This window comes from Panthera pardus, unplaced genomic scaffold, assembly GCF_024362965.1.
Source record: "Panthera pardus isolate Hobbes unplaced genomic scaffold, ASM2436296v1 HiC_scaffold_25, whole genome shotgun sequence".
NCBI classification, from domain to species: Eukaryota; Metazoa; Chordata; class Mammalia; order Carnivora; family Felidae; genus Panthera; species Panthera pardus.
The window spans coordinates 24012401-24039814 of NW_026526821.1; the positions used below are offsets into that span (position 1 = coordinate 24012401).

At 42.3% G+C, this 27414-nt stretch overlaps 1 protein-coding gene across 3 annotated transcripts in view; it reads left to right on the forward strand.

Moving 5' to 3' along the window:
- The first annotated feature begins 1705 nt into the window (after positions 1-1705).
- Positions 1706-27414, forward strand: part of EDEM2 (ER degradation enhancing alpha-mannosidase like protein 2) — a 31070-nt gene continuing 5361 nt past the window's right edge. The window contains exons 1-10 of one of the 3 annotated variants that reach the window (XM_019458698.2): positions 1706-1906; positions 2120-2230; positions 4041-4080; positions 7460-7565; positions 11653-11697; positions 12325-12450; positions 15213-15424; positions 17205-17346; positions 18872-18996; positions 26285-26429. In XM_019458698.2, the coding sequence (XP_019314243.2) occupies positions 1800-1906; positions 2120-2230; positions 4041-4080; positions 7460-7565; positions 11653-11697; positions 12325-12450; positions 15213-15424; positions 17205-17346; positions 18872-18996; positions 26285-26429 (1159 nt within the window). In that variant the 5' untranslated portion in view covers positions 1706-1799. The remainder of the gene's footprint in view (positions 1907-2119; positions 2231-4040; positions 4081-7459; positions 7566-11652; positions 11698-12324; positions 12451-15212; positions 15425-17204; positions 17347-18871; positions 18997-26284; positions 26430-27414) is intronic. The other 2 variants (XM_019458699.2, XM_019458700.2) reach the window with 2 other exon arrangements.

Below are 27414 nucleotides of genomic sequence, written 5' to 3' on the forward strand. Positions count from 1 at the left end.
TGTGCTGTTATCCAAGTCTCAGTTTACTGTTGCCTCCTTTCCCTACCATCTGGCCCTTCCAAGAAGAATTTCCAAAAACATCCTATTTTTTTTTTTTTTTTTTTTTTTTTTTTTTTAGTGTTTCCTCTTCCCGGCACTATGACAAGCACTTTAGCTCACTGAATCCTTATAATCCTGTTGGGAGTGGAGGTACTGATATTATTCCTATTTTACAGATGAGTAAAATGAGGCTCAAAAGACAAAATGATGGGACCACACTCCTAATAGGTGATGGAGCTAGTAGTAACTCCAAGTGAGGTTTGTTCAATCTAAAGCCCACAGTTTAAACCTCTATACTGTACTACCTCAAGCTGTCTCCGTGAAGTCAGAGTTTTAATTTTATTTTTTTAAATGTTTATTTATCTTTGAAAGAGAAACAGAGCACGAGTGGGGAGGAGCAGAGAGAGAGGGAGACATAGAATCTGAAGTAGGGTCCAGGCTCTGAGCTGTCAGCATAGAGCCTGGTGTGTGGCTCGAGTTCACAAACCACGAGATCGTGACCTGAGCTGAAGTTGGACCCTTACGTTACTGAGCCACCCAGGTGCCCCCAGAGTTTTACTTTTCATATCGACTGATGGCATTTGGGGACATCTATCTGAGGGATATTTTTAAGGATGATGGACCAAAGGAGAACAAACTCACCTTCATTCCAACTCAAAGGAACTTAGCTGCCACTTCTATTTGGCTTTTCAGCAAACAGCATGGCCATCCTAGCATCACAGATAGCTCAAGTTAAAATGATCTCATATATCCATTTGCCCAAACTCCTCATTTTTTAGATGAGAAAGCTGGGTCCAGATAAGGGGACAGGCTTGCCCGGGATTACATAGAGGCTGTAAGTGGTAAAGTTGAAATTGAAGTCCAGATCTCACTTCAAATCCAGGACTGATTCTACTGCACATCACACTGCCGAAACTCATGGGTGTTGCTATAAACTAACCATAGTCTGGGAACTGACCAAAATCTGGGAAATTGCCAAAAGGCAAATGGAAAAATTGGTCTCAAACCTCTCAAAGCTGTAGCGCCCCAGGGTCTTCATTCTCATCTGGGATGCTCTAAATGCCTGCAACCACTGAGATGATCCAGGGGTTTGGGAGAGGGAAGCTTCTGAGTTGGGATGGAGACTGAAGAGACCATACTTACGTGACCTCATCCGAAATGGGAGGAAAGAAATGACAAGAATTCGTCAATTCGTAGAACTTAAAGGGATTTCTGGAAATATTGAGTAGCAGCTTTGGACAAATAAATGGAAGTAAGTTGTACCTCACACAATCATCAGGGAACTGCCTTGGGAAACTCAATATGCCTAATAATGGTAATGTCTGAACATTATTCATCCATTCTTTATATACGTCCACTCAACGTTGAGTCCCTGTTGTCCTGTCTTTATGTCTATAAGGAGGTTGGAAAAAAAAATAATGTATTTAAAGTATTCAATACAGTCTTAGTACACAATAAGCGCTTAACAAATGCTGTTACTAAAACATTAATTAATCATAGTATCTGTGGTAGCCACTGTTTTTCAGCCACGTTGATTTCCACTTCAGAGACTGTCCCAAGATACTCTTTGCCGACGTTCCGCCTCCCATTGTATCCTGGGACTTGTAGTCCGGAAGTGGGTGACTGATTTTTTTTTTTTTTTTTTCCCCAGCGCGCAGGCGCAGTGGCGCGGATTCCCGGAACAACCCGCAGAGGCTCCCAGGATGAGCGGGTGGCGGTGGCTGCTACCGCGGCGGCGGCGCTGACAGGACACGGGCTCTATGCCTTTCCCACTGCTTGTCCCGCTCGGCCTCCTGTGCGCGCTGCTGCCCCTGCACCATGGTGCGCCAGGTCCAGGTGGCACCGCGCCCGACCCCGCCCACTACAGGTGAAAGGGGTCAGGCTCCTATCCCTTCCAGAGTTGGGGAAGGGGAAGCGCAGACCCGGTCCCTTTCCTTTCCCAACGTTCTAGGACTCCCCCCGCCCCTCCCCTCCGACACCCCGACCTGCTCAGACCCCGCCACTGGGCTCAGGTGGTGATTCCCATTTTCCGCTCTATTCTTGTCCTTTCCCCTGCCTCATTTTTCATACCCCAAACCAGGGAGCGAGTCAAGGCCATGTTCTACCACGCCTACGACAGCTACCTCGAGAATGCCTTTCCCTACGACGAGCTGCGACCTCTCACCTGTGACGGGCACGACACCTGGGGCAGGTAGTGCGAGTGGAGGAGCAAGGGGGCGGCTGGGGTCTGGCAGTATGGTTCCTAGGCGGGCGGGTCACTTGGGGCCGGTGGCTTCACGGTCTCCTCGCCAATTCCAGAAAAGCTAGCGAGGGTGAGGCTACGTTCCCTCCAATCCACCAGGATCCACCCAGCCTCCTGGAAAGTTGGATCCCACTGTGGAAAAAGCCTGGGTTAGCCTGGTGGACTGGACCTTTGAGCTCCAACCATGACAGTACCAGGCACCAGCCTGGGGACTTGGACAAACCTCTGGAGTCCTAGGCTGTCGAGGAAGGTTTCCAAGAAATCAGAAGACCCAACCCCTTCATTTTGTAATTGGTTAAACTGGCCCAGGAGGGGATGTAACTCTTCAGAGCATTTGTTGGTGTAACTGAAACACACTCCCCCATTGCCCTCACATTACTGACTGCTTCTTGAGATTTCAGCTCAAAATGTCACCTAAGTATTAGCTCCCTTAACTACCCACCCCCTACAGGTCACTCTCACAAATCACCCCTTTTATTTTATTTTTTTATTTATTAGCACTTCTCACTCTCTGATGCTATCATTTTCACTTGTTTGTTTTTCTTACTTCCACTAGAATAAAAACTTATGAGGTGGAATTCTTTGTCTTGTTCCTTGCTGAGTGAAAGATCATTGCGTTTAGCTGAGGATGACATTGATTAAACACTGTGCTAAGCATTTTACTTGTGTTTTCTCATTTAATTCTCTCAACACCCCTAGGGGTTAAGTGTTGTTTTGTCCATTTTACAAATGAGTATGCTAAGGATTGGAGAAGTTAAGTAATCAACAAAATGTGTGCTGGTTTTCTTTCCTTTTTCTTTTTTTTTCTATTTAGTTGGAAAATATATATAAGCAAAAGGCAAATTCAAACAGTAAAAAATCATATACAATAAAGTAAGTCTCTTACATACCCTAGAACTCCAACCACTATTAACTTTCTTGTGTATCCTCCCCAAAATATTTTTGGTTTCTACCATCATATGTGTATGTGTATCTTTTTAAATTAACTCTTTAAAGTCATAACTTACATGTAATAAAATGTGCCCATTTGAAGCATCTAGTAACCACTATCACAGTCAAGATAGAGAACATTTCTGTCATCCTAAAAAGTTCTCTGTGCTGCTTTATAGTTCATTCCTCCACCACCACTGGCCCAAACAACTGCTGATCTGCTTTTTGTCTATGTATCTCTTTTTGAAAATGCAGATATAAACATACCTCACTGCCTATTCTATCCTTTGTCTTTTTTCATTTAACGATATAATTTGAATATTTTAATATTAGCCCATAGAACAATAGATAACAATTTTTTGTTACAACTTCATAGTTTTGCTCTGTTTAAATGTACTACAATTTAATCACTCTTCAACTGGTATATTTTGTGTTATTTCTAGCTTTTTGCTTTTCTAAACAGTACAGCCATGAGCATTCTCAAGCATACAGCTCTGTGCACATTGAGATAAATTCCTAGATGTGGAAAAGCCTGTGCTCTTAGCCACAATCTTATACTGCCTCCCCATGGCAGAGAAGAACGCCAGTGAATATAGGTGATATGTTTAACCACAGTTGAGCTACATCAGCCCATCCTCCCAAGTGCATTAAATGGGTCAGAGCTTCTTGGTAATTTTCACTAGGGTTTTTCTGTTGTGACTGGAAACTGGGACGGGAAGAGTCATCACTGTGCCTCACTTACTAGTTTTGGGGGTATCTGATCTGGGGCAACCTTCATAGCTTGTGTTGATTTTCTTACTAAGCAGCTGGAATTTCTGTCCTTTTACAGTTTTTCTCTGACGCTAATTGATGCCCTGGACACCTTGCTGGTAAGTGTCTTGATTGTTCCTTTACCTCACCATGGTTGTGCAACCAATATCCTTCCTCTTTTGGCAGCTTGACTGTGGGCGAAAAACAAGTTCTTCACTTGGGCCTTTTATTTTCATCTCCGTATTCCGAAGCTTCAGATTCTGGTTGCCCAGCTAGATAGAGGGAAACGATGAATTCCAAATGTATTCAGGGTCATTTATTTAGCAGATGTTTACAGAACACCTGTCATGAACACAGAACTGTGACAGGCCTGTATAACTCTCTGGGGGATACAGAGACTTTGAGACCCTCCTTGTTTTCAGAGACTTACATTCTAAACATAAATGTGGTGTTTTGTTTTTTTTTTTAAGTTTATTTATTTTAGAGAGAGTGAGTGAGTGTGTGCATGCATGCTCAGGGGAGGGGCTGAGGGAGAGAGAGAATCCTAAGCAGGCACCACACTGTCAGCGCGGAGCCCACTGCAGGGCTTGATTTCACGAACTCTGAGATCATGACCTGAGCTGATATCAAGACCCAGGTGCTTAACTGACTGAGCCACCCAGGTGCCCCTTCAGAGGCTTACATTCTAATTGGACATGTTCAGTGATAAAAATAGCAGTGACTAGTTAGTGTGTTATGTGTAGGGCTTGTGCTAAGCACTTTGTGTGTATTATCTTGTTTAACCCTTCTAACAACCCCATAAGGTACATCCTTTACTCCTTCTTCAAGTCAGGAAAGCTATTGCTTAGAAAGGTAAACTGGCAGGGGCGCCTGGGTAGCTTTGTCGGTTAAGAGTCTGACTCTTGGTTTTGGCTCAGGTCATGATCTCGGTTTCGTGGGTTTTAGCCCCACATTGGACTCAGCACTGACATTGCGGAGGCTGCTTGCAATTCTCTGTCTTCCTCTTTCTCTGCTCTTTCCCCACTCATGCTGTCTCTGCCTCTCTCAAAATAAATTTTGAGAAGAAGTAAAATGGCTTGGCCAGGGTCCACAGCTATGAAGTAGCAGAGCTAGGACTTGAGTTTAATTCTGTAGGACTCCAAGTCTTAATCATCTTCCTTAAAAAGGCCACAAGAGAGGATTTAACAACTTTATCCATATTTCACTATTTCTGGTCTGTCACCCCTTCTCATTTTTATATAAATTAATAGTATTTACATGGTTATGATCACCTTGAAGATATAATTTTTCTTTTTTTATTTTTTCTTAAGTTAATTTATTTTGAGAGAGAGAGAGAGAATGAGAGTAGGGGAAGGGCAGAGAGAGAAGAAGGGAGAGAGAATGACACTTAAGTTGGGATCTGAAAGAGAAGCAAGTGTCAACTAGGGAAGTGAGGGAGGACAGAGTGTTCCAGGCAGAGGGAACAGCCTGTACAGCCTGTACAAGGGCCTTATGGCAGGAGAGAGTGTGGCAAAGGCAGTGAATTGAAGCGGGGCCATTATGTCTGGGAGGTGGAGAAGGAAATTCAGGAAGAAAAGTGGAGCCGGGGGTCTGGTTGGGGACCAGATGATGGAAGCCCTTGTTCACTGTGTTAAGGATTTTGATTTCTAATTTAACAGCAATGGAAAGCCACTGAAATATTTGAAGTAGAGGGCAGGAAATGCTGAGATTTCTGTTTTGAGAAGATTACTAACTGCAGTGTGGAAAAAGATTCATGTAATCATTCAGTAAACATTGAGTAATTGCTTCATGGGCTGCGCTTGGCACCCTGGGGGAATGCAGGAAAGAATGAGGCTCCTTCCCAGGCAAGATTCTCTTCATGTGGAAAGAAATAGGTGCCCTAAGAGTTGTGTGGGTAAAGTTATTGGAGTCTTTTAACGGACGAAGAGGGTTCCTTTTAGCTGGAGGGATCAAAGGCTTCCTGGAGACATGACATTTAGACAGTCAAAGATAGATTGGATTTGGAAATGGGCAGACACAGGATGGAGGGATTTCTGGTAAAGGAAAGAGCATGTCTGAAGGCAAGAAAGTGGAAAATAGTGGTTATAGTTTTCCTGAAGTAGATGAAGATAGGTTAGATGAAGATGAACAGCGAGAGACATGGTCAGAAAGGTAGTTTGAGTCCAAATCATCGAGAGCCTTGAATGCTGAGACAGGATTGTTTTGGTTCCTTGTTCAAACCAATATAGACAAAGAAGGGAATTTACTGAGTCAGATAACTAAAAAGTCCAGGTAAAGGCTGGCCTCAGAATCAGCTGGATCCAGGCACATGAACAAGTCTTCACGAATCTTTCCATCTCCTATCTCTGCCTTCTTTGTTAGCTGTGTTCTCAGGCGCTCCTTATGCTGGCAGAGTAGCCATCAGTAGTTCCAAACTTACTTCCCACTCAGTCAGGAACCTGTGTGGGGGGGAGGAATCAGCCCTTTTGAATTAATTCCCGAAGTTGAGTCTCATTGATCTGGCTTGGGTCACACACTCATTCGTGAACCAGTCACTGGCCAAGGGATACAGTCCAGTGGTCCAGATCAAGTACCCATTCTTGCTACTGAAGGACTGGGATCAGCCTCTCCCAAACTGCAAGAGTGACTGTGGAAAAAGAGTGATATCTCAAATTGAGGCACTACTATCAGAATAAAAGATATCAGAATTGCATTTGGCTGATGGTTTAAATGAAAAGGGTTTAATTTTCTCAAGTAAAAGAAAGTCTGGAGGTAATTTCTAGCATTGGGTTGGCTGTTCAGTGATGCCGTCAGAGACCCAAGCTCTTTGTATCTTTCCATTCTACTATCATTAGAGTATTGGCTTTCATTCTGATGCTTAGTACCTCATGGTCTAAAATGGCTGCCACAGCTCTAGATGTAGTCTGCTTTCAAGGCAGAAAGAAGAAGAGTAAACACCATGCCAGCGGTATCTGTCCCTTTTTATTAGGAAAACACAATCTTTCCCCAGAAGTACCCCCAGTAGACTTCTCAAGGCTTAGCATTGGCTGGGTAACACATTCACCTCTAGCAGCAAAGGAGGCTGAGAAAGCAAGTATCTGGATTTTCAGCCACCACCCTGGGAACCTACCAGGGTAAAGGAGATTGGGAATCTGTGTTGGGCCAACCAACCTTCAGTGTTTTCCACAAGGATGAACGTGACCAGAGAAGTTTAAAAACAACAGATATCTGCTGCAAATGTCAAAACTATGCAGTCTACAGTCTCTATTGTTTCCACTAAATGGGTACATAAGGACTCTTGAATTGGTAACTAAGAATTGACTTAACCAGTCTCTTGGTATTGGCTCTCCATGGTTTCTAGATCTCACTGTTTCCTTCTCCTGTCACCAGTACTAGAACAGAAACTATAGATCTTAGTTGAATAAGTGATGGCCACACCAGCATAGGATCCCAGACTCTCGATTTTCAGTGCCTTCAAGCCTCAGAGAGCCTCACTGTCAAGACCTTCTTCTCTTCCAGATTTTGGGGAATGTCTCAGAATTCCAAAGAGTGGTTGAAGTGCTCCAGGACAATGTAGACTTTGATATTGATGTGAATGCCTCCGTGTTTGAAACCAACATCCGAGGTGAGGGCTGCCTGCTGGGGTTTTGGAAGAAAAGAGTGTGGAGTTTTTGCCTCTGTGTAAACCAAGAGGTGGTAAATAGAATCTTAAGGGTCAACTCTGCCAGGGCACTTGGCCAAAACCAGTGACTGAAGAGAGATCTTTTTTCCTCCTAGAGGGTGGGGTGTGGAGGTCTCAGGATCCCCCATCAGCTTCAGACATGAGCAGGGGGCAGAGAAGAGACTGGAAAGAGATGTGCCAGAATTACTCACTTATTTAACATGTATTTGGTGCTAGGCATACAGCCATGAACAAGAAAGATGTAATCCTCGCCTTCTTGGAACTTATTGCCTAAGAAGCGCTACCCAATAGAACTTTCTGTGATGACGGAAATATTTTATATCTGTGTTGTCCAGTGTTGTAGCCAGTAGCTGCACCTGGCTAGTGAACATTTGAAATGTGTCTACTGCAACTGAGGAACTGAATATTTAATTTCATTTAATTTTAACAAATTTAAATTTAAATAGCGACGTGGTTCACGGTTCATGATTATATTATGTAGTGCAAGTCTAGGGCATTAGTTTCCAAAACTTGCTGCCCATCAGAACTATTTGGGACCTTTTAAAAAGTTGAATTGTGGGGCACCTGGGTGGCTCAGTTGGTTGAGCATCTGACTTTGGCTCAGGTCATGATCTCATAGCTTGTGAGTTCGAGCCCCACGTCGGGCTCTGTGCTGACAGCTCAGAGCCTGGAGCCTGCTTCTGCTTCTGCTTCTGTGTCTCCCTCTCTCTCTGCCCTTAACCCACTTGCATTCTATCTCTGTCTCTCTCAAAAATAAATTAAAATTTAAAATAAATAAATAATAAATAAATAAATAAATAAAAGTTGAATTGTCTAGGTTTCAGTCTAAACCTAATGAATTTGGATTTCTGGGTTGGGTCCTAGAATCAATATTTTTAGCAGGTTTCCAGTGATTCTCATAAAGCTACTACAACCCTTATTTGCAGTGAACTCCTAGACCACCAGTGGCTTAACAAACTGTCACTTCTGGAGGCTGTTATTTTTTGCTCCCTCATTTTGCTCATCTTTATTTTGTACGTATTTTGCAATGAAACTTGTATTACAGACATGTGATAACAGTTTTTTAAAAAATTAAGGAACAAAGACAGCATGATATAAAATCCTGGTTTAGGGATCAGATGGGAGTTTGAGGCCATGCTCACTGCTGGCCTCAAATTTTCTTCAGAGCCCAATTTATCTTCTGTAAGCTAAGATTGCCTTATACCTTTGTTATACCTTATACCTTTGTTGCTGATATGAATATTTCTTTATTGCTGATATGAATATACCAGCATATGTACATGTATACATATATGCTGGTATATTCATATCATATGTATATAATTATATATATTTATATAATTATACCAGCTTTCTTTTGGTTGGCATTTGACTGGTATCTTTTTCTACTCTTTTACTTTCAATCTTTCTGTATTTTTATGATCAGATATATCTTTTATAAATTATATATTATATTTTGTTTGTTTACCCATCCTGACGATCTTTTAACTCAAGCATTTAATCCATTTACATTTACTATAATAACTTAGGTATTTGCATTCATTTCTGTGGTTTTATTTTGTGCTATTTGTCCCATCTTCTGTGTTCTTTTCATCCTCTTTTGTGTGTGTGTGTGTGTGTGTGTGTGTGTGTGTGTGCACGTGCCTTCTTTAGGTTGACTTTTCTCCCCCTTATCCATTTTCCTCTTATTAATGACTATGCTCAGTATCTGACTTTTTAAATAGTTTCCTGGAAAATTTAACAAACATTACAAATTTAACAAACATTACGGAATTAATGAAAATCTTTATTTTCCTGAATAGTACAAAACCTGGCTCTGAGAATATCCTGACCCACATGCTATAGATTATGTATTTTAGTTTTTTATCTTAAGCCCTCCATACATTATTGCTGTTCTATACATTTGATGTTTTAGATTTACTTCTATATTTACTTGTATATTTCTATATTTATTTCTTTGGCCATCTTTCCTACCTGTGTCTCAGACTTTACATCTGTGATCCCTTTCCTTCTATCTGAAGTACTTCCTTTAGAATGTCCTCTAGTGCACGTGTGTTCTTGGAAGATTTTCTCAGCTTTTGTTTGTATAAAATGTCTTTTTTTTTTAAGCTTATTTACTTATTTTGAGAGGGGGCCGTGGGGGAGAGAGGTACAGAGAGGGAGGGAGAGAGAATCTCAAGCAGGCTCTGAGCTGATGTGGGGTTCCATCTCACAAACCATGAGATCATGACCTGAGCCTACATCAAGAATTGGACACTTAACCGACTGAGCCACCCAGGAGCCCCTATATAAAATGTCTTTATCTCACTGCCTTTGTTTGGTCTTTGAGGGATAACGTTGCAGGACATATGGTTCTAACTTGATAGTATTTTCTCTTAGCACACTGAAGAAATCTTTCCATTGTCTTCTCATTTCATTGTCGTTATTAAGAAGTAATCTGTCAATCTAATTGTTACTTTGCAAATGATTGGTTTTATTTATGCTGGCTGTTCCTTCATTTTAAAAACTTTTATTATGGAAGTTTTAAAATATATATAAAAGTAGAGAAAATATATATAATAAACTGGGTTACCCACCACTTAGCCTTAACAATCATTATTACACAGACTCTGCTTTTGAAATCTTTTTTTTCTTTGGTGTTCTGCAGTTTTACTGTGACGTGCATAAATGTGGATTTCTTTTTATTATCTTGCTTGGGATTCCTGCATCTAAGAATTTGTGTCATTCATTAGTTTTCAAAAGTTCGTAACTATTTTCTCTTCAGGTATTGCCTCTCCCCATTTCCTCCCTCTTCTCTTTTTAGAACTCTAGCCAGATATTTGTTATACCTTCTTACTATATCCTCCAAATCTCTTTGGTATGTTTTAAAAATAATTTTGTTTCTCTGTGTTGCATTCTGGGTAATTTTTTGAAATCTGTTTTCAAGTCTACTAATTCTCTCTTCAGATCTATTTTATTTGCTAATAAACCTATCTATGTAGAAATGCCCTGCTGGCTCAGAAGAGTGTGTGACTCTTGATCTCGGGGTCATGAGTTCGAGCTCCATGTTGGTGTAGACATTACTTAAAAAAAAAACAGTAAACTTGGGGTGCCTGAATGGCTTAGTCGGTTAAATGTCCAACTTCGGCTCAGGTCATGGTCTTACTGTCTGTGAGTTTGAGCCCTGCATCAGGCTTTGTGCTGGCAGCTCAGAGCCTGGAGCCTGCTTCAGATTCTGTGTCTCCCTCTATCTCTGCCCCTCCTGCTCACACTCTGTCTCTCTCTCTCAAAAATAAAAAAAAACATTTAAAAAATTTTTTTAAAAATGAGTAAACTTAAAAAGAAAAACATGCCTATGTAATTAAAAAAAAATTTTTTTTAACATTTATTCATTTTTTGAGAGAGTGAGACACAGAGTATGACCTGCGCCAAAGTCAGGCACTTAACTGACTGAGCCACCCAGGCGGCCCTAGGCTTGGTCATTTTTATAATTTCTTGCTACTTACTCATCTATTCCAAGCCTTTCTTTTATTTCTTTAAACATTTCTACATAATTACTTTGTATTCTGTGTCTGATAGTTCCAGTATTTGATGTGTTGGTAAGTCTTGTTCTACTGTCATTTTTGCTGGCTCGTACTCCTAATGCTTTGTTTCTTCGTATGTCTTGTGATTTATTTAGATTTTAATGTGCACTCATTCCCTAGACTTTATCCCTGGGCTTCTTTGAGGCCTAGATTGAAGGTGAATTCTTTCAGCTAGAGTTTTTGTTTACTTCTTCCATGTGGCTGAGGCATTGTCTACCAAAAACTGACTTATGCTAAAGGTTTGAGTTTTCCTGGACTACTTAGTTGGTATGAATTCAGGTTGTAAACCTTAGTACCATCCTGTAGTTATTAATTCTTAGTGGAGATTTGTTTGTTTGTTTGTTTGTTTTTCTTCCCTTTACTTGGCATCAAGATTTGAGGCCTGCAGTTTTCCTTAACTGTATGCTAGGGGAGGTGGGTAGGGTTTATTCTGATCCATCCTTACACAGAGTATGTAATTCTTTCAGATCCCAACTTTATGGAGGTTATCTTTTATCAGACTCTCCACTTTGGTAGGTCTTGCCTTTGTCTCTTGTTCCCCCTCTGCCAAGAGGAGGGGAAAGCTGAAGCTCAAGGTCACAAGATTTTTTTGCAATGAGAGGGCCATTCAGGATATCTATTTAGCCATGTTTCCAGATACAGAACATTTATGGCTTTTTACAAGTCCTAAGTATTGTGTAACAAATTCAAATAGGTTAATTAATACAATGAAGGTAATAACTACTCTGCCCCTCACCCCAGGTCTTAGGGGGATTGGGAGACAGAGTGACTGAGTGGAATGAGCACAGGCTTTGTAGTCAGACAGACCTGGCCCTACCACTTACTAGATGGATGACCCAGGGCAAGTCACTTTACCTCTCTGAACCTCAGTATCTTCATTTGAAGAGACAGTAGTACCTAGTGCTTGGTATACAGTAGGGACTTTAAAAAAAAGTGATAGCCATTGTTTTTGTGACCCACCAAGAAGAAGAGAATTTGTGAACTTAACACTGCACCAATATGTGGGATTAAGGGATTCTTTCACTAGGTGGCTCTAGCCCCTTCCCAGCAAGCCGCTCAACAGAGTATGTAGGTTTAATTGACACAAGGGAAAAACTGGTCCTTGGGACTCTGACACTTGTGTTTTGTGCCATCTGTAGTGGTAGGAGGGCTTCTGTCTGCTCACCTGCTATCAAAGAAGGCTGGAGTGGAAGTAGAGGCCGGATGGCCCTGCTCTGGACCTCTCCTGAGGATGGCTGAGGAGGCAGCCCGAAAACTCCTCCCAGGTAAGACCCACACTGACATGCGGGAGAAATGCAGTCCACTGGATCCTGCTTCTCTTGCTGGAGACAAGAGTGGCAATGCCGAGCTATTTTCTTCTGTTCCTCATCCAAACAGTTAGTATTTCTACCTCTGGCCACCCACCATGGAAGTCAGGAGAGTCCTGGGCATTTTGAGGGCTTGTCAGACCATGGCCCAGGATGGATGAGCTGATCTCATTACTGTTTGCAGGAGAGGGCTGAAGGCCGGCCTGGTGGGTGGAAGATTCTTGTTCCTATTTGAGTGAGCCCTTTTGCCCCCTCTCAGGCCCACACACTGCTGGAATAAAAGGGTTCCAGAGAAAAGCCTTGAGCTGCACATTAGGAGCCCCCAGTTCTGAACTAGCCAATGTCTTGACCAAGCCATTCTTCTCTCCTTGGCTCAGTTTTCCCATCTCTGAAAAGGGATTCATAATTCCTGCTTGCATGCCACATTGGCTTTTTGGGAGGCAGAAAATGAGGTCAGAAAGGAGAAAGTGCCTGGAGAACCTCAAACGCCACTGAAATGGGAGGGACACGTTTTGGAGCTAAGCTGTGTCCAGGGCAGCAGGTCAAGCCTCAGTGTGTTTGTCTGGTGGGGCAGCAGCTGGGCTCGATAGCATCAGCTGGACACTGTGTTCTCTTCAGGGCGTGGTGGAGACTCTGGGGCTGTTCACACCCAAACACATCACTCTGTGCTTTCACCAGCCTCTGGGCCATCACTGTTCTCCCTTTCTGGAGATGACTGGAGGACAGTGAGTGAGCTGGGTTCGGATCCACTCACGGCTCACGGCTCATGGCCTGAGTGTCTCCTTCCAAACATCATATCCTGTGTGAGTCATCCATAGAGCACACTGCTTAGTTGCTCCTTTTTTTTTTTTTTTTTTTTTTTGAATCATTAAAAAACATTTTGTATTGAGAAATGTACATACTGGAAAGTACATATTGGAGCAAGCCCCAGGGTATCTGCCATTCAGGTAAAGAAATAGGATTTTGTCACTCCCCCTCCTTTTTTTTTTTTTTTAACTTTTTTTTTTTCGTGTTTATTTATTTTTGAGAGAGACAGAGACAGAGCATGAGCTGTCAGCACAGAGCCTGACGTGGGGCTCAAACCCACAAACCGTGAGATTATGACCTGAGCTGAAGTCGGATGTTTAACCGACTGGGCCACCCAGGCGCCCCTGTCACTCCCCCTCTTTTTAACACTGCCTGACTTTTCTGAAATATTCTTTGAGCCCTTCTTGGTTGTGACTTGCATTCTCCTTCCTTGCCACTGGTGCCTGCCACTCAGCAAATTTATCACTTACAAGAGTAGCCAGACCTTACAGTTCTTGGAAGTTTTGATAACTTTGTTCACAGTTTGGTGACGCACAGGCTGCTCTGGGGTTATTTGACCTTTTGGCCTAGAGAGGAAATCTCTGCCTTTGGCTGTTTGTCCAGTTCCTTGCCTTGAATCAGAAGGCACCAGGGTGGGATGGGCAGAGCATAAAGGAGTGGGCGCATGGCAGGCATTCCCATTCCAGCTCTGTTTGACTCTTTCTGTATGACCTTTGAGTCACTTCTTACAGGCATGACTTTTCCTACCTGTAAACTGAGGATTGGACCACATCAGTAGTTTAGTGATTTATATCCTTAAAAAAAAAAAAATAATAGTTTACCCCCTAAACTATTTGTTTATTTTTTAATGTTTATTTTTGAGAGAGAGAGACAGCATGAGCAGGGGTGGGGCAGAGAGAGAGAGGGAGACACAGAATCAGAAGCAGGCTCCAGACTCCGAGCTGTCAGCATAGAGCCTGATGCAGGGCTCGAACTCACGAACCATGAGATCATGACCTGAGCTGATGTCAGATGCTCAATCAACTGAGCCACCCAGGTGCCTCTCCTCCTAAACTATTTAGAGCAGGGACCCCAAACTGGCTCTTCTGGGGCTGTTTAGGGTCTGCAGATAGGTTTCATTTGGTTATAATTGCCCTTGGAAAAGTATATGAGGGGAAATTGGATGAAAGTGGTCAAAAGATACACTTCCAGTAATAAGTAAGTACCGGGGCTGTAACATGCAACATGATGACTATAGCTAACACTGCCATGTGATATATTTGAAAGTTGCGAGGAGAGTAAATCCTAAAAGTTCTCATTGCAAGGAAAAACCAAAGTTTTTCTTTTTGTATCTATACGAGGTAATGGTATTAACTCGCTATGTTCATCATCTCGCAATATAGGTTAAGTCAGGTCTTTATGCCATACCCCTTAAACTCACACTGTGCTATATGACAATTATATCTCAATAAAACTCAAAAAAAAAAAACCAAAACAGAGAAGTGTACGAATGGATTCTAATGGAACATGCTCTTCAGTGTGCCACAAGCCCCATCACTTCCTGTGGCTTCAACCCCACCTGCTTCACACTGAGTTACCTGGCTGGCCTCTGAGAGCATGGTGTGAATTAAATAAAAGTAGAGCTACTCTAGCTAAAGTGAGCGTGCGTGGGTGTGGCAGCCGGGAGCATAGCCCACTGCTTTTCTCCTCATCATAGGCTAGAGGGTCACGTCGAGCAGTGCTTGATAACACTTGGGTTAGGTGGCCACTAAGGACCCTCCAGTCATGACCTGTATCCTTCTCTGGCTCAGTCTCTAGCAGATCATCCAGGAGATAAAGAGGGAAGTGCTGGCTCAGGCCTCAGGCTTGGGTCTGTGTTGAACCATCCCTATGTTCCTGCTCCTGTCTGGGATCATAATTTTGTGATTGTTCAGCATTTCAGACCCCCACTGGCATGCCGTATGGAACGGTGAACCTGCTTCATGGCGTGAACCCGGGAGAAACCCCTGTCACCTGTACAGCAGGGATCGGGACCTTCATTGTAGAATTTGCCACCCTGAGCAGCCTCACTGGTGACCCCGTGTTCGAAGATGTGGCCAGAGTGGCCCTCATGCGCCTCTGGGAGAGCCGGTCAGATATTGGGCTGGTAGGTCGGCTGCCACCCTTTCCATCTGAGTCAAGTCGGCCACCTTAGCCCCTGCTTGTAAGATTTGGGGCCCTGAGCAGCAAGTTGCAGCCCAGCCAAGAGACACTTAGGGTGACCTCAGCAGTGGTCTAGGACTTAGCATCAGGACACTGAAAGTTAACCAAACCTCTAATTCAAGTTTCGGACAGGGGAAGAGAGCATGAGACAAAGCACATCCTCTGGCAGGGAAAGGGAGCTGTGTTGTAGAGGTTAGGTTCCATGAACTTCTCTGACTTCTAGGAAGCAGGTTGTAGGCTTCATGCCCCTGACTCACATGGCAACCTTAGATTGCCAGCCCATCTGACCCTCATTTTCATGGTCTATTTGTGTTTGTTAAACTGTGTTTCTAGAACACCAGTGCTGAGACATGTTGAATGGTGGGCCATTGTATGAAAAGGTAATTCCTGGTCAATTAAGTCTGAGGAATACTAAATATACAGTTGACCCTTGAGAAACACGTTTGTGAACTGCATGGGCCCATTCACACACAGATTTTTTACAGTACAGTTCTATAAACATATTCTCTCTTCTATATGATTTTTTTCAAAACATTTTCTTTTTTCTAGCTTACTTTATTGTAAGAATATGGTATGTAATATATATAACATACAAAACATGTGTTAGTTGACATTTATATTATCAGTAAAGTTTCCACTCGAGCAGGCTATTAGTAGTTAAATTTTTAGACTGTCAGAAGTTATACGCAGATTTTCAACTGTGGGGTTCAGCACTCCCGACACTTGCATTGTTAAAGGGTCAACTGTTGCATCCTTTTTTTGGAGAATCATAGCGAACACAAACAGGTGAAAGGTTATTGTGAAATCCTACAGTAAGTAAAATCTATTTAACTTTGCTTAACTCAACGTTTTCTAAGCTTATTTGAACCCAGAGCTTCCCTTTCTTCTCCAATACCTATTAACCCATGGAAATTGAACATGCTTTGGGCCAGATGATCTCTAAAGTTGGTTTCAGCTCTTAAATCAGATAATCCAGTGAAACTAACAGTAATGGAGCCAAAGCTGTCCAGGAAATAGCACTAGATTTAGTCAGAATTGGTTTTGACCCCAGGCCTTGCTACATCGAAACTATGTGACCCTGGACAAGTCACTCAACCTCTCTGATCGTCAGTTTATTTTAGCAGTAATGTTGATGTATTAATACTTCCTCCGGTGAGTCATTATGACTTGCAAAGACTGAGTTGTCTGAAAGTATTCAGGTAGAGACACGGTTTGTGCAAGTCTGGTTCTAAGCTTGAAAGTGAAACTTATATGGGGAATTCTTGAAAATCCCTTAAGAAGATGCCACTCTGGAGACCTACGGTAACTCCCTTAGTAAGTCCAACACAAGCAGGTTTTTCTTCAGCACTGGAACCATAGTGGACCCCATATCCTCTCAACCCCTACCATTTCTCTGTGCACACTAGCCTGTCTTCTGACAGTGTCTCTTTCCCTATGGGCCTTCTCTGGCCTGGAGCCTGCTCTGCATGCCTTTAGCTGGAAGTTCCAGGATGTAATGCTACCTGGAGCAGTTCTCAATCAGTGACTGATACTGATAAGAGTTTGTGGTCTTCCAACCCCACACCCCAATAGCCTGCATGTCTCCCAAGAGCACTGGGGTGCCTGCGTTGCATCTGACTGGCCAGTCAGGGGTATGGGGAGATCCTTGTTTGGTCTTGAGCCCTCTTTTGGGACTAAGTTTCTCTCTCTCTCTCTCTCTCTCTCTCTCTCTCTCTCTCTCTCAGGTTGGCAACCATATTGATGTGCTCACTGGAAAGTGGGTGGCCCAGGACTCGGGCATTGGGGCTGGCGTGGATTCCTACTTTGAGTACCTGGTGAAAGGAGCCATCCTACTTCAGGATAAGAAGCTCATGGCCATGTTCCTAGGTAAAAAGGGCGGGGTAAGGAGGCCTTTGCCATGATTTTTCCCATTGTCATGTGTATAAACTTTCAGTTGCTCCCAAGTGCCTACAGAACCAGTTCTGAGTATATGAGTCTGTGTTCAGAGCCACCATGGACTTCTTTTTTTTTTTTTTTAATTTTTTTTTTAACGTTTATTCATTTTTTGAGAGACAGAGACAGAGCGTGAGGCGGGGAGGGGTGGAGAGAGAGGGAGACACAGAATCCGAAGCAGGCTCCAGGCTCCAAACCAACAGCACAGAGCCCGACGCGGGGCTTGAACCCACAAACTGTGAGATCATGACCTGAGCCGAAGTCGGATGCTTAACCGACTGAGCCACCCGGGCGCCCCTACCACCATGGACTTGTACTGCCTACTTGAGGCCCACTATACCTCTTCAGGCCTTCCTGCAAGAGCCAAGTGAACTATGCTGCATTCTCCATGTGTGACCCTGGATTTCTTATTTCCAGGCCATTGCACATGTGTTTCCTTTGTCAAGAATACCTTTTTCCTGTCTTGATGTGTCCAAATGTTATTCACCCTTCAAGGCCCAGCTGAAATGTCACCTTGCCCACAAAGTAGCTTGATCCTCCTTCAGAATTTAGGGCCTTCAGCACCTTTTGCGCAGTCAGCTGTCATCCACAGTTACAGCTCTTCCTACCGAGCACAGTGTCTATGCCTTATTCATCTTTCTGCTTCCCACAGTGCTTTGGACGAGGTAGGTAGTTGATTCATGCCCGTCAAATAAAAGCATTTTACCCTCTAGGCCCTTGGACACTAATAATAATGATATTGAGGAATTGTTGGGCACCTACCTAATAATAATTATTACAGCAACCACTCATTTATTCAGCAGATATTTATTGAATACCATTATGTGAAGTGCTGTGCCAAGCACCAAACATGGACTATTTAATTTAATTCTTACAACACTATTTGAGATTGTCTCATTTATTTGCATGTGTATTTGGTACTTTGTTAAGATAATAACTTATTGTGCATATTTATTATGCAGTATCCTAGTGCTGGGGATTCTACAATAAACAAAACGAAGTCCTGGCCTTCATGGATTTACATTCTAAGGGAAGGTAAAAGTTCAAGTTCCCACTAGAATGTAAATGCCCTGAGGGCTGGATTTTGTCTTGTTTGCCACCCGTAGGTTCCTGTACCTAGTAGATGTGCAGTGAGTATTGTTGAGTGAATGGGATTGAGCAATCCTGTGAGGTGTGTATCATTACTCTCCCCACCTTAGAGAAAATGAGACTGAGACGTTAGAAGGAAAACTTTGCCCAAGGTCACAGCTAGCAAGTGGTAAAGCTGGAGCTGGAATTTGAGTCTGGACGTTTGGCTCCAGAACCCATGCTCCTTCCTCTGTGCCTTCTTGCATCCTAGGGTGCTTTGAAGCTACACCAAAATATGGTCTTTCAAAAAGTGTAAGGCCGTGCTTCTGTTGTCAAGACCTGCCTTTCATCTCCCTCATCACCGACGTGTCTTCTTGCATCTCCTTTGCAGAATACAACAAAGCCATTCGGAATTACACCCGCTTCGATGACTGGTACCTGTGGGTGCAGATGTACAAGGGGACTGTGTCCATGCCGGTCTTCCAGTCCCTAGAGGCCTACTGGCCTGGTCTTCAGGTAGGAATGATCAGAGAGGTGGCCATTTTTCTCTGGAACTGGCAAAGCAAGCTCATTCTGAGGTATAAGTCAAATAAGGTACTTCAGTTGCTGGAGTATTTGTTTTCTAAGGGTGGGGTGGAGAGACAAGAGAGACTTAGAGTGAATGAGACAAACTTCAGATTCTGCCAAGCTGAATTTTCCAAGGGGAGTGTTAAGGTATCGGGTACTGAGCTTCCAATTTGCTGTGAAATGTTATACTACTTAAAGTGGAGAGTGTCTTTCCAGGCTGTGTGGTAATAGCCATTGGCAACAACTGTTTCTCCACTGGACATTTCTGTCACATCTCCTCATTCTTCACTTGATCTTAGCCAAAAGGCCGAGAAGCGATCACATCTCCTCATTCTTGACAGCAGGCCTGAGAAAGGGTGTGAAAGCAGCTGGGGCTGCTGTGCGTGCCATCGTTATTGTTTTCCATTACATGATCTGATGGAGTTGCAGTGGGAAAGGTGGGATCTTGGAGTCCATTTAACCAGCATAACATATGCATGTTTACATCCACCTTTTTTCTTTACACAGATAGAAATATGCCATGTACCTTTTCACTGAATATGCCTTAGAGATCATTCCTTGTTGATACATCTAGATTACTTTTACTTTTTTAACAAATGCATATATTATATTAAATTGATACAATTCAGTTAACTAGTGCAATTCATTTAACTAGTCCCCCATTATGCACTTTTAGCCAACCTTCTTATTTTACAGGTTTACTTTTATTTTTTTAATGTTTATTTTTATTTTTGAGAGAGAGAGAGAGAGAGAGAGAGAGAGAAAGAAAGAGAGAGAGAAAGAGAATGGGGTAGGGGCAGAGAGAGAGAGGGAGACACAGAATCTGAAGTAGGCTCCAGGCTCTGAGCTGATAGCGTAGAGCGGGATGCGGGCCTCGAACTCACAAACTGTGGGATCATGACCCGAGCCAAAGTTGGATGCTTAACCAACTGAGCCACCCAGGTGCCCCTAATCTTACGAGTTTGAATAGTCACATACCATTCCTTTTTCTCTTTGAACTCCTATTTTCATTCTTCTCCCACAACAGAATTTTATCCTAATTGTTACATTTTTATGCTGGATAAATTTTATTTATACCCTATTATATGTCTCTGTAATAAAATTTCTGTATACATAGAGATTTAAAAGACTTTTAAATTTCCTGTGTGACCACAGGCTCTGAGTATTATTAAATTTGTTTTCTTCTTGACTTAGTTATCATTAGTACATAAATGATTAAAGCCACATTAAGAGCTTACAGTTTTTGATAAATAATTATAAAACATAAAGGCAATTTAATCAGAAATACATTTCTTAGTGAGAGTTTGGGGCCTTTTTATTTTTTATTTTTATTATTATTATTATTTTTAATTTTTTTAACGTTTATTTATTTTTGAGACAGAGAGAGACAGAGCATGAACGGGGGAGGGTCAGAGAGAGAGGGAGACACAGAATCTGAAACAGGCTCCAGGCTCTGAGCTGTCAGCACAGAGCCCGACGCGGGGCTTGAACTCACGGACCACGAGATCATGACCTGAGCCGAAGTCGGACGCTCAACCGACTGAGCCACCCAGGCGCCCCTTATTTTTATTATTTAAAAAATTTTTATTTTAGAAAGAGAGTATGAGTGGGAGAGAGAAGAGTCCGAGAGAGAGAGAGAGAGAGAGAGAGAGAGAGAGAGAGAGAGAGAGAGAGAGAATCTTAAGCAGGCTTCATGCTCAGCATGGAGCCCAACATGGGGCTCTATCCCTTGACCCTGGGATGATGACCTGAGTCAGTCACCCAACTGACTGAGCCACCCAGGCGCCCCATGGGGGCTTTTTTATTTTAAGTAGTTTGTGTATTTGTGTGTGAATAATACATATTGCTGAAGTGGGACATGGTTGTGTATCAAAAGTTTCATTCATTCCTATTTTCATTTTTGTAGATGTAAGTGCTGAGGAGCTTATACACATAAATAATTAGATGGAAATGGAAGGAGTTTGATTACTGCATTATCATTCAGTTCTTTGTAGTCATTGAGTAAATAGATTGAACCATACAAAACTACCAGTATCCAACCATTCAAAACTGGCAATATTATATGGTTCTTTCTTTATATGATAAAAATAATCATTTAATCTGTCATCAAAAATCATTTTTAATGATCTCTCTGCTGACAATTTGACCAGTTCCTCTTTCAGTTTTTTGCAGGCAGAGAATTGGAAACCCTCTGATATGCAAAAGACTTGTTACACAGTGTTCAGAGGCCTTCCTTTTTTTCAACACCTACACCGATCTTTTATTTTATTTATTTTTTAATATAATTTATTGTCAAATTGGCTTACATACAACACCCAGTGCTCATCCCAACAAGTGCCCTCCTCAGTGCCCATCACCCCTTTTCCCCTCTCCCCCAGACCCCCACCCACCCTCAGTTTGTTCTCTGTATTTAAAGAGTCTCTTGTGGTTTGCCTCCCTCCCTCTCTGTAACTATTTTTTTCTCCTTCCCCTCCCCCATGGTCTTCTGTTAAGTTTCCCAAGATCCACATATGAGTGAAAACATGATATCTATCCTTCTCTGACTGACTTATTTCATTCAGCATACCTTCCAGCTCCATCCACATTGCTGCAAATGGCATGATTTCATTCTTTCTCATTGCCAAGTAGTATTCCATTGTATACGTAAACCATATCTTCTTTGTCCATTCATCAGTTGATGGACATTTAGGCTCTTTCCGTAATTTGGCTATGGTTGAAAGCGCTGCTATAAACATTGGGACGCATGTGCCCCTATTCATTAGCACTCCCGTATCCCTTGGGTAAATTCCTCGCAGTGCTATTGCTGGGTCATAGGGTAGGTCTATTTTTAATTTTCTGAGGAACCTCCAAACTGTTTTCCAGAGCGGCTGTACCAGTTTGCATTCCCACCAACAGTGCAAGAGGGTTCCTGTTTCTCCACATCCTTTCCAGCATCTGTTGTTTCCTGAGTTGTTAATTTTAGCCCCTCTGATTGGTGTGAGGTGTTATCTCAGTGTGGCTTTGATTTGTATTTCCCTGATGAGGAATGACGTTGAGCATTGTTTCATGTGTCTGTTGGCCATCTGGATGTCTTCTTTGGAAAAGTGTCTATTCATGTCTTCTGCCCATTTCTTCACTGGATTATTTGGTTTTTTTGGGTGTGGAGTTTGGTGAATTCTTTATAGATTTTGGATACTAGCCCTTTATCCGATATGTCGTGTGCAAATATCTTTTCCCATTCCATCGGTTGCCTTTTAGTATTGTTGGTTTTTTGCTTTGCAGTGCAGAAGCTTTTTATCTTGATGAGGTCCCAATAGTTCATCTTTGCTTTTAATTCCCTTGCCTTTGGAGATATATTGAGTAAGAAATTGCTACGGCTAAGGTAAAGAGGTTGTTGCCTGCTTTCTCCTCTAGGGTTTTGATGGTTTCCTGTCTCACATTTAGGTCTTTCATCCATTTTGAGTTTATTTCTGTGTATGGTGTGAGAAAGTGGTCTAGTTTTATTCTGCTGCATGTTGCTGTCCACTTCTCCCAACACCATTTGCTAAAGAGACTGTCTTTTTTCCATTGGATACTCTTTCCTGCTTTGTCAAAGATTAGTTGGCCATACATTTGTGGGTCCAGTTCTGGGGTCTCTATTCGATTCCATTCGTCTGTGTCTGTTTTTGTGCCAGTACCATACTATCTTGATGATTACAGCTTTGTAGTAGAGGCTAAAGTCTGGGATTGTGATGCCTCCCACTTTGGTTTTCTTCTTCAATATTACTTTGGCTATTCGGGGTCTTTTGTGGTTCCATACACATTTTAGGATTGTTTATGCTAGCTTTGAGAAGAATGCCATACACCGATATTTTAAATTTAACCTAGTTTGGTGCTCAGGAAATCTTTATTCCCCAGGACAGTGTGCAACAGGAAGGTTAGACATTGCTGGTAGGTCCATCTTTCTTTTGTCAAATGGCAGAAGGATAACTGCGAAGGAAACAGTGATAATAGATAGCCTGCCTTTGTGTTAAAAGTATCTTTTCAGGCAGATCCATTTTAGGAAAGCAGAGGATCTGGAAATCTATTGCCTTAAAACTATTTGTGACTACATTCCTCTTGGGAATCCTTCTTATGCAACCCAGGCATATCACAGATCACACCCTTTGACTTCCATTTCTGTGGATGTTCCCCAAGAAAATAATTCAAAAGGGAAAAGATGCATACAGATATTCCTAACAGCAAAGTTCATGACAAAGAAAACTTAGAAATGATCCAGTACCCTATAATGGAGGAACAAATAAATGATTGTATCTTAATGAAATGGGTCATTATACAACTTTAATTTAAAAATGTATATATAAATTCCTATGTTACGTGAAGAGGTAGTGAACAAGAATTAAGAAAACATGAAGGAATGAAATGTACTGTTAGGAATGAAATGAACAAGAATTAAGAAAACGTGAAGGAATGAAAGGTACTGTTAGAAATTAGGAGTGATAATTAAATTTTTAAAAAATTTGATTCTTTAGAATTAACAATAACAAAAAAAAATACATGAGGCATTATATTAAGTATACTCTGATTACAACTCTATAGAATTCTGTTTTTGTGTGTTAAGAAATAGAAGACAAAGATGCAAACAGCAGGTACTGTAAGATTAAGAGGATAATTATCTTTTTATTCCTCTCTGTTTTGTTTTTTTTTTTAATATTTATATAACTCTGAATAGAATACATATTGCAGGGAGGCACCTGGGTGGCTCAGTCAGTTAAGTGTCCAACTCTTGATTTCTGCTCAGGTCATGATCTCACATGATCGAGCCCCGTGTCATCTGTGCTATCAGCACAGAGCCTACTTGGGATTCTCTCTCCCCTTCTCTCTGTGCCTTTCCCCTGCTCACACATGCTCTGTCTCTCAAATAAACTTTAAAAAAATGAATACAAAGTGGAAAGGTAGATATCAAAACTATTCTATCTGTGTGGTGAGGTTAAAGGTGGTCTCTTTATACCTTTCTTTTTCTTTTATTTTGAGAGAGAGGGGGAAAGTGAGTAAGGGACAGAGAGAGGGAGGGAGAGAGAGAGAGAATCCCATGAGGGGCAGGAAGGGCGAGAGAGAAGTGGGGCTCATCCGAAGTGGGGCTCGTGCTCACCCGATGTGGGGCTTGAGCTTACCCAATGCAGGACTCGGACTCATGAACCACGAGATCATGACCTGAACCAAAGTCTGATGCTTAACTGACTGAGCCACCCAGACACCCCAATATACCTTTATTTTTCAAATTTCCTAAAATAAAAATTAATAAAAGAGAGGGTTTGATAAGGAAAGAGTTTCATGTCTGTTTGTATGGTGGTTTTCCTGGCCTGAGCAGGGATCATGGGTTCTTTCTCTGTGAGATTATAATCACACTAATAACCAACATTTACTGAACATCTAATCAGTGCCTGGTAATCTGTCTGACACATGAGGGTGATAAATTAAATATTTACGAGAGAACGATTTATGTGCCAGGCATTTTACCAGAATTATAACATACTGAGGCAAATGTTTCTTTGTAGATGAAGAAAGGAGGCTTAGATATGTTCAATTTGTTAATTCATTTATTCACCAGTATTTGAATGCTTGCTGTGTTCCAGGCCCTGTCCTCATGTAGTTTGTAGAGGGTAAGACACAACAGAAAAAAATAAAACAGACAAACGCATAAGTTACAATGAAGGAAACAGATGAGCGGCTGAGAGAGAATGTTGGATGGGGACCTCACTTGAGAGAAGAAGGCCTCTCAGAGGTGTGATACTAAAGCTGATACTTCAAGAATCAGATGTGGGCGACGATGTTCTAGACAGAGGAAATATCATGTGTGAAGGTCCCAAGACAGGAAGGAGTTGGGTGTTTATCAGAAACAAAGAAAAGCGGTATGGCTACAGTCCAGGGGGGGCGGGGGGGGCGGGGGGAGGACGGGGCAGAGATCAATCAATGGAGGTCAGCACTACCGAGATCATGCAAGGCTTTCAGAGCTACAAGGAGGTGTCTTGACTTTATGCCGAGCCCATGGGAAGCCCTGAGGTCTGGTATATGCAGTAAGGCAGTTACTTTGGCTGCATGGGGAAAATGGCATGAGGGCAAGTGGTTGGAGCAGTGAGAAGACTGTGAAAGTCATCCCCGTATAAGATGCTGGTGACCAGACCAAGTGGTGTCACTAGAGATAAAGTGAGATAAATCTTGATGTTTTGGAAAATGGAACTGACAGGAGTTGCTGACAGAATGGATGTGGGGGTAGGGGGGAGGGAAAGGGAGGAGTCAAGGATGACTGCCATTTGCTAAGTGCCATGCACTAAGAAGGGAGAGATGATGGTAGGGAGGCAACTTTGTGGGAAAGTGAGGGAACCAAGAATCCTGTTGGGGAAATGTTAAATTTGTTCTATCTGTGAGGCATCCTTAGGAAATGTCAAAAAGGCCAGCTGTTTCCCTGCAAGCTTGTGTTAATAGCTACTTCACAACAGCTAGTAAAATTACAAATACATGTATTTTTGGAGCCAGCAATCCTAATTCTGGACATTTGTCTTACAGGTGACAGGTAAACTTTGCAGGTTTGAGGTGACATATGTACAATGCTATTTACTACACTATTACTTGTTACAGCAAATAACAAAACATTGGAACCAATCCAACCAGCAGTTAATAGGGAACTAGTTAACTTATGGTCCAAGCAGTGGAATACTATGCAACTATGTAATAGGAGGAAGGAGCTTTTTATGTGCTTACATGGAAAAATCAAGATCTATTGTTAAATGAATGAAAGAAAGTGCAGAACAGTATATTTAATAAGCTATTTTTTACGTGGGAAAAATAATATATACTCACACATATTTATGTTTATAAACTAATACAAATTGATTTGGGGTATAGGGTAAGAGTGAGACTTAGTAAAGTCAATTTCCTATTCTTAAAATTCTGAACCAGATGGCTGTTTAAAAACCATAGTGGCCAGCATTGACTGAGCAGGGACTTGGAATACAACCACTCTCCCTCACAATAATTTAACAAGAAAGACACTTTGTATTTTGCATCAGATGGATGCGGCTCAGAGAAGGTAAGTGCCTGGCCCAAGGCCACACAATGAATAAATGGCCAACTCAGGTTTGATTGCAGGCTTTTTTGGCTCCAGAGCTTTTGCTCTCTCTTCCCTGAGGTTGTATGTGAGGTTTGGTACGGAGTTTCTTTTGTATGTGGGTTTTTATGCCTGGTGGCTGTCTGCCTGACAACTGCTTGTCTCCTGTAGAGCCTCATTGGGGACATTGACAATGCCATGAGGACCTTCCTCAACTATTACACTGTATGGAAGCAGTTTGGGGGGCTCCCGGAATTCTACAACATTCCTCAGGGATACACAGTGGAGAAGCGAGAGGGCTACCCTCTTCGGCCAGGTAAGCAGTATCTCTGACCTATCACGACCTGCAGGCTCTTGTTCTCTGAACCACAAACCCTCATTTGTATGAGCCTCCATGCCTCACAAGAGCTCACAAGTTCATTTTTCCTCTTATGCTTCCAGTGGCTCTCGGTGGTTTTCCTGGTAGGAATTATTTATCCACATATTTATCCCCAGATAAGGAACTGAAACCTAGTGGGCTGAACTGACTTGCCCAGGGCTAAGCGTAGGAGATAGGACTGAAACCCAGGCCTCTTTACTAAATCTTAGGCTCCTTCAAACTTGGGCAAGTGAGTGCAAAAGGGAGAGCCAATTTGATTCCCTTTGAGTTCCTGCCATCAGGATTTCAGAAGTGTAGACAAACTTCTTAAGTCACTGGGTCAGGTGAATTGTGCTTTTATGGTATGGAGTATTAGAACTCTGGAATGGACCTTAGGAATGAATCATCTGATCTTGTCCACCACCTCATCTGCAGCTCAGAAATCAAGGCGCAGAGAAGGAAGGTATTACACGCTAGATAACTGTCTTAAAGTTCCTTTCCAGCCCTGATCCTCTGATTCACTAGAGGAAAGTTAAACACTGTGAGGAGGAGAAGGGAAAGGGGGCCAGAGGAAGGAAGTTTAGTCAGCACACACAGTCATCCCCCACCCCAAAGTGGGTTACATTTCCATTGTTAGACTCTTCCCATCTTCCCACCTGAATGCCTTTGAGCTGTGGGAGGCCTTCTGGTGGCTACTGCCCATTCTGCCCACCCCCCCAACCCCATTTCCTTCCTTCTCTAGCTCAAGAGATTGTTGTGGGAGTTGAGGAAGGGGGAACAGAAGAAGATGTAAAACAGTGACTGAAAAGAATAAATTAGTCACTTCGATTCCTAGAGGCTGCTGTTATTGGTATTTCTCATGTGTTTATTATCCTAGCTTTTTTGTTTTTGTTTTTTTAATTTTTTAATGTTTATTTTTGAGAGAGAGAGACAGAGACAGAGC